The sequence below is a fragment of the Bubalus kerabau genome, chromosome 19 (assembly GCF_029407905.1).
Source record: "Bubalus kerabau isolate K-KA32 ecotype Philippines breed swamp buffalo chromosome 19, PCC_UOA_SB_1v2, whole genome shotgun sequence".
Classification (NCBI taxonomy): domain Eukaryota; kingdom Metazoa; phylum Chordata; class Mammalia; order Artiodactyla; family Bovidae; genus Bubalus; species Bubalus kerabau.
Window position 1 is genome coordinate 28,038,364 of NC_073642.1, and position 13,170 is coordinate 28,051,533.

General features: G+C 41.0%; 1 protein-coding gene across 3 annotated transcripts in view; it reads right to left on the reverse strand.

Annotated features, from left to right (window-relative positions):
* MTMR10 (myotubularin related protein 10) overlaps positions 1-13,170 on the reverse strand; it is a 38,754-nt gene that overhangs the window by 16,667 nt on the left and 8,917 nt on the right. For 2 of the 3 annotated variants that reach the window (XM_055556642.1, XM_055556644.1), the window contains 4 exons: positions 9,114-9,250; positions 6,594-6,666; positions 6,006-6,148; positions 121-211 (listed from right to left, as the gene is read on the reverse strand). In XM_055556642.1, the coding sequence (XP_055412617.1) occupies positions 121-211; positions 6,006-6,148; positions 6,594-6,666; positions 9,114-9,250 (444 nt within the window). Of the gene's footprint in view, positions 1-120; positions 212-6,005; positions 6,149-6,593; positions 6,667-9,113; positions 9,251-11,989; positions 12,140-13,170 lie in introns of those variants that run through there. The other variant, XM_055556643.1, reaches the window with a different exon arrangement.

The window sequence follows — 13,170 nt, forward strand, 5'->3', positions numbered from 1 at the left end:
ATGAAGGTAATAATTCAACAATCATTAAGGCTCAGGTACTTGGAGGCTTCTCATAAAACATAAGAATAAAATTTAAGACAATGTAAAGTTAGTCACAGTAGTTAATATTTTCATATTTACCTGAATTGTGGTATTTTTTCCCAACATATTCAAATGCAAAGAGTAGCTGGAGGTCTGTTGGCTGGGAATAATGAGCTATTGCAAGGCATACCTAGGAAAAATTCTACATTTAGAATTGATTTCAACACACGTGGTTAAATGAAACGTACAACGAGGCCTTGGGTGTGGGGAGCATCATCTGAGGCAAGGTCTATGGACACTTGTTTCCATGTTTTCCTGCTGACCCAGAGCTGGAATGGGCTCTCTCAGGCCAGGGACCTCATTCACTGCTGTGCCCCCAGACACTGTGCAATCTTCAGTGACTACACGCTAAGTGTTCAGTACGTGTTTGCTGAGCTGAATTTTAACAGGGAAATAATTTTACTCAGATAAACAAAACTTGGAAAGTAAATGAAGCATTCTCAAAAAAGGCAGTGATATATCCACTCCTAAAAAAAAAGAGAAATTTTCATTTTTTAAGGACAATAATTATTTAATACCAGCAATACGGAAGGCTCAGTATAAGGGATGCTCTTTTAATGTTCATACCTCATTTTAGATTTCAGAAAAATCTAAAAACAGAAAAGCTACAATTTTTTTTCTTACAAAAAATAAAAATTAGTAAGAAACCCAAAAGTTCATGGGTGGTTAAAAGAGATACATTAAAAAAAAAAAAAAAAAAAAAAAACTTTGTAAGTAAAATGGTTGAGACTCTGCCTGTGCTGGGAAAAGCATGGTCTTTATAACCCAATGCTCAGGGTTTGAACCCAGCCCCACCAAGCACCTGCCAGGAACCTGTGTGAAGTCAACTCATTGCCTAGAGCCTCAGTCTGGGCATGTGAACCATGAAGATGAAATCGAGGCTGCACTGAGGATGGGTAACTCGAGCACACGCCCAGCCTCGGGAGCAGCTGCACACAGGGGATACGGCTGTAATCAACCTCAACTGCTGCTGGACTGAAGGATGGTATTCCAGCTTACAGAGCCCCGGACTAGTGACGGGAGATGGGAGAAAACAATCTCACATGAGCAGACAGAGGAAAATGAAGACAGACGAAAGGAGAGAACAACAGACCATCTTACTTAAAAAGTTATCCTTTAGAAGAAAGAGCATTAAGCCAGAATGATATGCTTTTGACAGTGAGCAAGCAAGAAGTTTAGTTAATTGTTAGTCCTTGTCAAATTAGCCATGTCTGCGGTGGGCTAATGCGGATTCTATTCACTGGTAAGTATGTGTCAGTTGTTAGAAATATATTTTAGAAGACTTCTACAGAATAAATGCTTCCTGTCTTACTAAATTAAAACATAAAACTAGGAGAATGGTTATCATTAGTTTCAGTTTTGACAAAAAACGACAATAATAATGGCTCCTTCAAACTTACGAAATACCTTGCTATTCTTAACACCTGTGGGAGAGTCTTTTCTGAGAGTCCATCCCACTTGGGAAGTTTAGGAGACAGTGACCTGCATTTCCATCCCCTGCCTGCTCACCAGTCCTTAGAGCACTTCTTCTAGGAGCAAACTACAGAATCTACATGTTGAAAAAGTCCTTGTCACTTCCTACTCCTCTGGACACCATGTTTAGTTTATAAGCTTTGTTGCACTTTTCTCAAGATTCTTTTTGCATTTTTGTCCCATTTTTCAGCACTACCAGAGCTACAATCTTAAGCCATACCTGCCTTATGGCATCTCTGTGGGCTTCCCTATATTCTAAAAAAAATTAAATAACACTTAAGGATTCTCTTCTAAAGATGAACTTTTGAGCAACAACTCTGTTCTCTGGATTATCTGCTGCAGTTACCAGATACCTGCATGCTGAATTAAATCTCCCCCATCAGGCAGGCTCTACTAGCCCTCCTGTACCTACCCCCACCTCCCACCCCATCCCTCAGTAGTCTCTGGTCTGGAAGCACCTGTCTGAATATGGTCCGTCTGACTCAGTCCCAGACACCTCCTTCTCCACACTCTGTTCAAGAAGCCCTTCCCCACTGATCAACCAACCACTCTTTCTCTGAAGCTGTCATCTCTGGTCAGTGATCTGCAGTTAACTGAGCTTGCTCTGTAGTTAAAGAAGCGGTCCTTTCCAGGGCTTCACATACTAGTCATGAGCATGAATAAGGAGGAGGATACTGGGTTCTCTGTTTTACTTCTACTATGAAGTTCAGTTCCTCCAGGGCAAACACCATGTCTCCTTCCTTCAACAGGTACTGTCGGAGCAGCCACCTGTCCTAAGCCCTGGGGACTCAGAATGAACAAAACAAACACAAACCCTGTGCTCACCCTGAGCTTACATTCTAGTGGGGAAGACAGACACTGAACCAGATCAACAGGAAAGTCTATAGTAAAAGAGACAAGTGTGAGTGCTAAAGGGGAAAGTAAAATGAGCAGGGAAGAGGATGTGAGTGATAGAGTGAGGGAAGGAGAAAGCACGTTAGTTCTTTAGTAGAGAAGACCAGGCAAGGCCTCCACACACATCTGAGGAAGCTCAGGAGACTCTGCACTTCTGCCATCTCCTTAGTACTTTCTGGGGGCACTCTGCACTTCAGAACAGCTGCACTGAAAATACTAGTTTACAGAATGAGTTCCTAATGTAGTCAGAAGTACTCCAAGCCCATCATACTAGTTATCACTTTGTCTGAGACCTTTAGAAAGCAGTCAGGGGCCGTGTTTACACAAAAGAAATCCACAGATCACTGATGATGGAATATGTTTTTTATGGCCACCAAGCCTATCTGCTAGGCAAAACCCAGCACAGCCCATTTCTAAAAAGCCCTTAAAAATAGCACATCACATTTACAAAGGTTAGGAAACAAGCCTTTAAAAGCATTTGCATTTAAAGAAGACTACAAAAATAATACTGGGACACTGACTCAGTTTAATCTCCTGCTCTGCAGTTGAATCTGGGGGAAGGAGACACAGCCGGATCTAAGCTGTTGGTCAGCCGTGTAACCACAAGTGCACATGACTCCGCTCAGGTAACCTCAGTCCGGGCTACCTTTGGGAACCCAGACAAAGGCACACACAACTATGTCACACTCCCACTGTCACTGCAGGATGCTCTGAGAAGAGCAGGAAAGCCAGGAGTCCTCTTCCTTCAGCCTTTCCACACACACTACCTAAAAAGCCTACGTCCATGTTCCTAGGTTCTATCACTAAGAGTGTAATAAGAGACTTAAAAAAGTAGGTCTCATTTTCATGTACAATTATTCCAATCTTGTAATGTACTCCCTAAGCATTAAAAAATTTTCAGAAAAACTCTACACCTTTGAAAACTGCTTCTAAAATAGTTCATTTGCCCTGGCTATTGTAGGAAATTGTAATTTTTTGTAATACTATTGATTGATATTTAGGCAATAACAAATAGACTACCAGAAGGCTTTGGAGCAATATTTAACAATATGTGAACCAATTTAACATTTCAAGATTTTGTAATTCAAATAGGAATATAACTGCTGTTATTTCCAAAAATTATCAATGGTTCACACATCAGAGAACTGTGAACACGCATCTGGTCATTTTAAAACAATTTACAAAAATCAGAGTACTTCCAGAGAAAACAGTATTCAAAGTTTCCAGGAGGTAGACTCAAGCTGTAACTTCCCAACTGTGACCTAGTTTCAAATGAAAATTTTCACATGAAATAAAAGAGTATACTAGAATTTTTGTTTTAAATTCATGAAGACATTAAGCTTTGGCAGCCATACATGATTTAACCTCTGTGTCTGAAGATATGTAAATCAGGGAAAAAATTCTCTACTTGTATTCTTTTTTTCTGGCCGTACCACATAGCATGTGAGTCCCTGACCACGGATGAACCTGAGTCCCCTGCAGTGGAAGTGCAGAGTCTTAACCACTGGACTGCTAGAGAAGTCCCTCCATTTATATTCTTAATGCCTATGTTTCTTTCCTGTATTTCTTATGATTATACAAAGACAAAAACAGTATTTCTTTTGTGTGTGAGGTAACTGCTTTTTATATTTTAAGACAGTGGGGAAAGGATTTTTGCCAGCAATCTGGTCTGCAGAAAAGGCATAAAAAACTGGAGCCGCCTGGTCAGTTTTGTGTAGATGATTCAGTGAGGCCCCTGAAGCACTTGCAAGCAGCAACAACAGATAAGGGATATTCTGAATTTGTTTCATTCATTTGGAAACTAATCATTTATGTGGAAATGTTTCATGCTTCTACTTTGTACTGTTAAATTTAATTTTCATTTGTTCATGCTTTATTGCCTCAATTATACTTAGCAACAAGTATCCTAGATGGTGCAAGAAGTCAGATAATTATGATTTTCAATGACTGACACAGTGTCATCTGAAACACAGAATAGAGGATGGGAGAAACGTAAATTTCCTGGAAGACTATTGGGCCACTGTATCAATTTCTTACTTAAAAAAAAAAAAAAAATCCTGTTGTAACTCCATTCCCTCAGTTCCAATGGTGTCCCTACTCTTGACATGCTATACATCCTGAAGGTAATGTTTCCATAAGCAGATTCCTGGTGCTTTGATTAAACAACAACTATAGAGGAATTTTAAAAATTAACTTGGTTCAACTATTTTATATGCAATCTACCACCTAATTAATTCTGAAGTCTTGCTACATAAGAACAGGTACCTCAAACTAGTAAAATGCCAAAATCACAAACTGCAGAACTGAATGGCTAACAGCAGCCATAAAAGTTATCTGGCTGAATTTCCCATCCTGTAGCATGCAGAAAGATGGTCTTAACACACTCTCTGAAAACTGGTCAGCCACAGACCCACCACCACTTCTGCTACCTAATCGAGCTGCAATGGCCAGGCATCTTCAGATATTCATTTCATGTTTGCCCTCCTGTAAAGAAACTGTTGACTCTGGTTCTAAAAATAAACTTATCACCTCCCCACCAAAGTACATGAAGACAGCTGCCATAAGATTCTTCTGATAGCCTCACTGATATCAACAGAAAATTAACTGCATTAAGTTTACTGACCATGGAGAACAAATGCACCCATTTCTCGTGGCCCAAAACTCCCTCATCACTCCTCTATTCTCAATACACGAGAGCAAGGCTCCCCTGGAGATTCTGTTAGTAGACCCTGCACTTGCTGCACCACAGACTAGCTGGGGTGGGAGGTTGCTTAGGACCAGCTTCACTCCTCTACTAAAGCCAAAATATGGACTCAAAGAAGGAATTTCTGCCCTTGAATCTCACTCCATGAGTTTGCAGTAAACATTTCCTGGAAGGCAGGGGAAAAGCAAGGCAATTAAAAAGCCCTTAGCTTTTAGTTGCCCCTGTGGAATATCATTTAAATTCATTAAAATTTCTTTATTGTACTAATATTTATTAGACCCCTCTACAACTACATATTTACCTAACCTTATGTAACCTCAGTCAAGCTTTTAGTTTGATAATAAAGCTCTGAGCTTCTGAATTAAAAGTCTTACCAAACCTCAATTACAATACAGCATCATCTTTTCAATCTTTTTAACGAGAAAAAAACCAGCTGGCAATGATCTTAATGTAAACGGTACATGAAAGTTTTTTGTATTTTAGAAGTTGATTAAAAAAATTATGTAGAATAGCTTAGAAGTGAAGGGAAGTGAAGTCGCTCAGTCGTGTCCAATTCTTTGCGACCCCATGGACTGTAGCTTACAAGGCTCCTCTGTCCATGGAATTTTCCAGGCAAGAGTACAGGAATGGGTTGCCATTTCCTTCTCCAGAGAATAGCTTAAAGTAGCCATAAACTAGTCCAAGGAAACAGTTCTAGAAACATTCCTGACTTTCACTTTACATAAGGAGACATCTAATAACTTCCCCTAAAAAAAAAAAAAAAAAAATGAGCAGCTGAGAAATGAGAACTTCCATAAGGAACTGCAACTGGTGAACACAGTGCAAAAGTTGTGACAAAACTTAACAGGATTACCTTTTTGGCACTTTCAGGACCAGATTCATCAAAGCGAAATCTGACAATTCTGAAATCTTTACAGTAAATAATTAATTCTGTTGGATTAAATTTCAGCTTCTGGTTTGGACCCAGGACTTTCTGCTTCCTCTTGTGGTCATTTACTGAAAAGGAAAAAAATTTCTTTCTTGATTCTTACTCTTTAGTATACTTTAACTCTTGCTGAGAACAACTGAAAGATCACCCACTACTTGGGTACTGCTTCTCTGGAATCTTTTCTGTTCAAATATGATTCTGAGAACTTTGGGGGGTCAGTTTTAACCCTGCTTCTGATGATACCAAAGATATCTCTTTACACAAAATCACTACCATCTATACTTAATGATTAAGGTTTTAATTAAAAAGAGGACAAATACCATAAAATATAAAAAGCCATATATTTTATATCTCTATTTTAAAATAATTTAAGGATTACTTTTTATTTAATTTTCCTGGGACCCAAAAAATAAAAAAGGAAAAAACCTACAGAAATAAAATTCCAACCAAAGTACTTGAGGGATATAATTCTTCAAGTGAGAATTTAGCAACTGAGTGAAGAATAATACATACGTGTGACTATTTGCTCAATACACGTTAAAGGCACATCATGTTCGCCAAGTAGAAGGTTTCTGTAATGGAATTTCTGAAATAAAAAAGTACGTTCATGTTAATTCTGTTAGCAATCACTTCCCAATAGTAATAACAAGCCTTACTGTTAGGTGTGATAAGCTGCAAGGACGCTCTCTGAAAAGAACAGAAAGCTCTTGCCTGTGTGTAGCTATGACAGTTGGAGAAGGCAATGGCACCCCACTCCAGTACTCTTGCCTGGAAAATCCCATGGACGGAGAGGCCTGGTAGGCTGCAAGTCCATGGGGTCAGTAGGAGTCAGAACGACTGAGTGACTTCACTTTCACTTTTCACTTTCATGCACTGGAGAAGGAAAAGGCAACCCACTCCAGTATTCTTGCCTGGAGAATCCCAGGGACGGGGGAGCCTGGTGGGCTGCCATCTACGGGATCGCACAGATGCGGCTTAGCAGCAGCAGCTATGACAGTGCTGGCACTGTGGCAGCACAGAAAGTGCTCTAGTAGGAATCAGGGGAGGAGGACGGACAGGACATGCCTGCTTCAATCCCATCTCTCCACCTTTCTCCCACACTTTAAACAATAAAATTAGGGCAGATTATACACTACAGTGTCACTATAACTTACAGGATATGTCACAGTATCCTGTCAATCACTTCACAGCAAACACATGCATGTCTAGTTCAGGTAAAACTGTCACTAAAATAGTAAAGAAGTGGGCCTTCAAAGTCATCAGATTTTAATGGGTAAAGTCATGGCCTGATTTTCACAATGGAGATTTTAGAGCAGAAGGTCTACCAGAAATAAAAATCTTTAGTCAAAGTACTGCTTGTTTGTTAAACTCACTTTTTAAACACACTTTCAAACTAAGGACATAGCTGATGCGATTAACCTTCTGTTGGTGGGGCACTGGCTAATTTTTTTCTATGAGTGGTACTGGATTTAAGCTCTTCCAGGTATATTGGTCTCATTTACAGTGAAATCTGGGGCCAAAGATAGAAATAAAGCTAAAAACAAAAGGAAAAACCCAAGTTTACAGTCTAATAAGCTAGTGTCTCTACATACTAGGTATCTCTAAATGCCTTACATTTAAATATACCGACACACTGCAATAGATTGAAATATACTTATCCATAGTTACACACTTCAGTCAAAAGTTTAGAATTACATCCAAATACAACTATCACAAATAAAGGTCTAGGGGGTAAAGTATATAACACATAACACTTTACAAATCAAAATAGAAAATGAGAATTGAGGAAACGTCCAGAATTATTAAGTTAATTCAAATGACTGAACTTTTGAGAACTCAAATTATATGGAGCTACTCTTATCCAGTTAGAAAATAAAATAGCAAGAGGTTATTAAGGAAAAACTTTATCAATATTTTTCTTCATTCTTACTAGAAATTTGAAATAAGAATTTGACTTTTTTTGAAAAGTGCTAAAGATACTATGAAATACATAAAACATGCAGCACTTATGAGATTATTTGCTGTATACTTTTTTCTCTTTATGACCAGTCAAAAAGATCTCTTTGTTTTTATATGTAGGTTAAAAGATTTAGAAGGAAATAATAGCTCCCTTATTAAAAAGGTTACATAAGCAAAGATCACAGAGGATAAATATAGCAATGTGACTTAAAACCATTTCACTAACTGCACCCGTCTCAACATTCTCCTTAAACTTTACTTTGAATTTTAATGTAATACATTCCTAACCTTACATTCAGTTCAGTTCATCTCAGTTGTGTCTGACTCTTTGCAACTCCATGGACTGCAGCACACCAGGCTTCCCTGTCCATCACCAACCCCTGGAGCTTGCTCAAACTCATGTCCATTGAGTGAGTTGGTGACACCATCCAACCATCTCATCCTCTGTCATCCCCTTCTCCTCCTGCCTTCAATCTTTCCCAGAATCAGGGTCTTTTCCAGTGAGTTGGTTCTTCACATCAGTTGGCCAAAGTATTGGAGTTTCAGCTTCAGCATCAGTCCTTCCAATGAATATTCAAGACTGATTTTCTTTAGGATGGATTGGCTGGATCTCCTTGTAGCCCAAGAAACTCTCAAGAGTCGGAGTCTCCAACACCACAGTTCAAAAGCATCAATTCTTCGGTGCTCAGCTTTCCTTTATGGATGTAAGAGTTGGACTCGAAAGAAAGCTGAGCGGCGAACTGATCCTTTTGAACTGTGGTGTTGGAGAAGACTCTTGAAAGTCCCTTGGACTGCAAGGCGATCCAACCTTACATTACTCACTTAATAATTTTATTGTAGTTTTTCCATATCTGTGCTTTGTGTAAGAATATGTATTGCTTAAGAGTATAAAAGTGAAGTCACTCAGTCGTGCCTGACTCTTTGTGACTCCATGGACTGTAGCTTACCAGGTTCCTCCGTCCACAGGATTTTCCAGGCAAGAATATTGGAGTGGGTTGCCATTTCCTTCTCCAGGTATAAGGTATAAGAGTATAAAGCCTTGATACAATTAAACAGCATACAAATCAAACGCACCTGTAATGGCATTGGATCATCCGTAATGAAGGAAATTTTGAAGTTACTGCATATCAGTTTTCCCCACAAATCGTACTGGCTTGTGTCCGATGCGATGCATTTTCTCACAAAATTGACTTCATTTACAACAATTTCTCCTTTACAAAAAGAAACATATCATTGTGCAAACTACAAACACACCATAAAATGTCAACACTTGCTGTGTAGCCTAGAAGGAAAATTTGCTGATGACACTAAGAAACACTGAGCCAGAACTCCACAACAGTAACAGCCGCAGTGGGGCGCTGTGCTACATTTGTGAGATACAGAACCTGAGGCACAAAGACCTTGGGATCTGAGATGTTCCACCAGAAGGGCTGAGCTGGAGTCTGCACTGTCTACTGTACTACACTGCCTCTCATTATTTACTGAAAGGCGTCCCAGAGAAGAAATGACCTCCCCAGGCTCCTGCAGAGTATTACTTGATGGGACAGTTGTGTTCTATTAACATGTGACTTGATCTCCAAGGCCCATGTCTTCAATTCCTTTCATAAGGGATGAGAAACAGTTCAGTGTTAATCTCAAGATTAAGAATGCAATCTATTTATCCTAAAATGTTAGTTGCTCAGTCATGTCCAACTCTGCAACCTCATGGGCTGTAGCCTGCCAAGCTCCTCTGTCCATAGGTTTCTCCAGGCAAGAATACTGGAGTGGGTTGCCATTTCCTTCTCCAGGGGATCTTCTAGACCCAGGGATCAAACCTGGGTCTCCTGCATGGCAGGCAGATTCTATACTGCTTGAGCCAGCAGGGAAGCCCATTTAACCTAAAATAAACCTACAAAGCCAAATCGAGTTTCCCTCTGCACTCACATGATAACTTAGTTGGCAACAAAACTTTAAAATATACTTTTGAATTAAGAGTTAAAAGAAATTAAGAAACCAAAACAAAAGTTATAACATTCTTTGAAAAGAGTGATTTTCTGTAACTGATTTAAACCATGGTCATCATTATCAAGTTCTAAAATACAATCAGACCCAGGGATATGTTTAAGTAATCCATGTCTAGAGTCCTTGGTGAAAAGGTTAGGGTGCTGATCCACTTTGCCTGATAAACCCTCTAACAATGATGGACAGAACTGCTTGCTGACAAGACCCAAACACCCACCAATTCACAAAGCACAACTTGTCTCAAAACAATCTTCTCTCTTTAATAAATTTGAATTGCAAAGACAACTTTCAAAATTCTTAAAATGCACAAGACATGTTTTAAGAACAGAACCCTAACATTTACTTGAGGATTAAATTTAAATGTGCTCATGTCCAATTCTTGGCTTGGACCACTGGGGTAACTGTTCCTTCTAAGCAGATAAGCCTCTTCCATGTGGCCTGCCAGGCCCCTCGTGCCCCCGCGTTGTTCTCACACCCTCCCTCCTCTCCAGCCTCAGTGGGCTTCTAGTCACTCTTAGGGGCTGGACTACTTTCATCCATGGGGTCTTTGTACCCTGTGCCCATTCCCTGGAATACTCTTTCCTTCTCCATCAGTCCAATCGCTTTCTCAGGAATGCCTGAGAAAAACCTCCAGAGAGATTAACTCCCTCAATCACAGTATCATCTACTTGTAATTCTCAGCCCTGATCACAGCTACTGCACAATGATGTACGCTCTACATGAAGTCAGTCAGTGCCTGTCCCACCCTCAGGACCACATGCCCCTGGAGGCAGAGCACAGATTGATTTTTCTCCACTGCTGACAGTGTAGTTGTGAGCTGAAGACTGAGCACGGGGCTGGGGCCCAGTCAATAAGTGCTAACACAAGTGAATGAACCATTTCACTGCTCCGGGTTCACCAGACCAGCACCACCAATGGGGTAGGCATGGTTCCAGCCAGACAGAAACCAGTGATGTAATAGGGCCATGTGCCAAGAGGGTCAGGAGATAAGTGCTAGCAGTAACCACAAATTCGGAAAACCGCCCCAGGCCATCCTGCTCGCCTACCACACCACAGAGAGCTGCAAAATCCTCTGGTGGGAGATTCACAATGTTTTCCTATGTGGTTCTCTCAGCAACTCATGAGCTGAGAGAGTCAGATGAGTGACCTGGACCAAGAGAGAGATCAAGATCTTAAGTAAGCAGTATACTTGGAACTTACAAGCAAGTGTTCTGATTTCAACTTGTTTCTTTATGAAAAGTATTAGTTGCTCATTCATGTCTGACTCTTTGCAACCCCATGGACTACACACTGCCAGGCTCCTCTGTCCACAGAATTCTCCAGGCAAGAATATTGGAGTGGGTAGCTGCTCCCTTCTCTAAGATCTCCCCAACCCAGGGATCAAACCCAGGTGTCCTGCATTGCAGGCTGATTCTTTACTATCTGACACAGAATTACATGCTCTGTATCGAGACACAGCAGGAGGCACCAAACAGAACTACAGATTCAAAGTGCTGGCCGTCAATATACATTGATTCTCACCAAATAACTCAAATACATAAAATTTAAATCTTCCATAACCCCCTGGACACAATGTTTACCAAATGCCATATCAGAATCTAGCAACGGAACACTCAACCTTTTCTCTCCACTAGAAAATCACAGCTACCAATCATAAGAGGGCAGTTAACTTGGAGGGGAAAAAAACCCCCAAAACTACAAGAGTCATTTCCAGCTCAGACAGCTCGAGGTGGCACTCCTGTAACACTGAGCTCTTTACACAAGCTCCCGGCTCACTAAGCAGAGCCCACACCAGTTTATGCTCTACCACTTTCTTCAAGGAGCCAATTCACTCAGAGTCTCAAAACAATGCTACAAAAACACACCTGGTTAACACACATAATTCATACACATTTTGGGGGTATGTTATACTCAGATAAAAGTTTGCTTTAAAAAAAAAAAAGCCTCACCAGAGGATTTCAAGATCCTGGGAAGCAGAGCAGGGATGATCATGGAAAGGAAGAGATGGTGGGCCTGTGGGACAGGACACATGACCACAGTAGTGCTGCTAGCCAACCGTGCTGATGACATCTGTATTCTCCTACCATGGGCACAAATACAATAGACGCAGTTCACCAAGGCACCAAAAATGAGACAAACATGAAAGCAGCAGAGGGCCTTTAATGGGTTCAAGGTGGGCCAACCCAGAAGGCAGCCCCCGGTTTTTGTAAATAAAGTTTTATTGAAATGTAGCCATGTTCATTCATGTGTGTACTATCAGGACTGCTTCCACAGGACAAAGGCAGAGCTAAGTACTTGCAACCAAAGACCTCATGGCTTGCAAACTCTCAAACACTGACTGGGACTTCACAGAAGATGCCTGCCCAGCTCTGTGCTAGAGATAGTCACTTAAGTGACAACTCTTAACATTAGTGAAATGAGGCTTGGAAAAAGCACTTGGGCACGTCCCGTCAGAAGACAGGCACTTTGAACCTGCAATGGTGCAGTGACCTCAGGGGGCTCAGGAGGCCCACTAAGCAGTGCTGAAGATCCACAACTTCCCTTGGATGTGTCTGCCACAGCTGGGGGAGGGGGGGTGGGGTGGGGGTGGGGGATGGGCAGGGAACAGAGAGAGGGAGAGAAAGAGGGAGAGAGAGGGAGAAGAAGAAGGAGAGGATATTTCAAAAGGACATAGGAGCCAAGATGAAAGAATTCATGATCCATCGGTAAAGATGGAGAAATGGTCACAGACTGAAGCTAGGGAGCCAGGATAACTAAGTGCACTATGGTGTCCTGACTAGAACTCTAAAACAGATAATAGCCATTAGTGGGGGGGGGGGGGGGGGGACTAGGGAAATGTGAATAAAACTTGCAGCTTAGTTAATAGTGCTGTTAATTTCTTGTTGTTTAGTTGCTAAGTCATGTCCAACTCTTTGCAATCCCATGGACTATAGCCTGCAAGGCTCCTCTGTCCATGGGATTTCCCAGGGCAGAATAATGGAGTGGGTTGCCATTTCCTTCTCCAAGGGATCTTCCTGACCCAGGGATCAAACCTGTGTCTCTCTCATTGCAGGCAGATTCTTTACCACTGAGCCACCTGGCTGACTAATTAGCTTAATTTCTTAGTTCAGCTAAATTTATTGAAGTTATA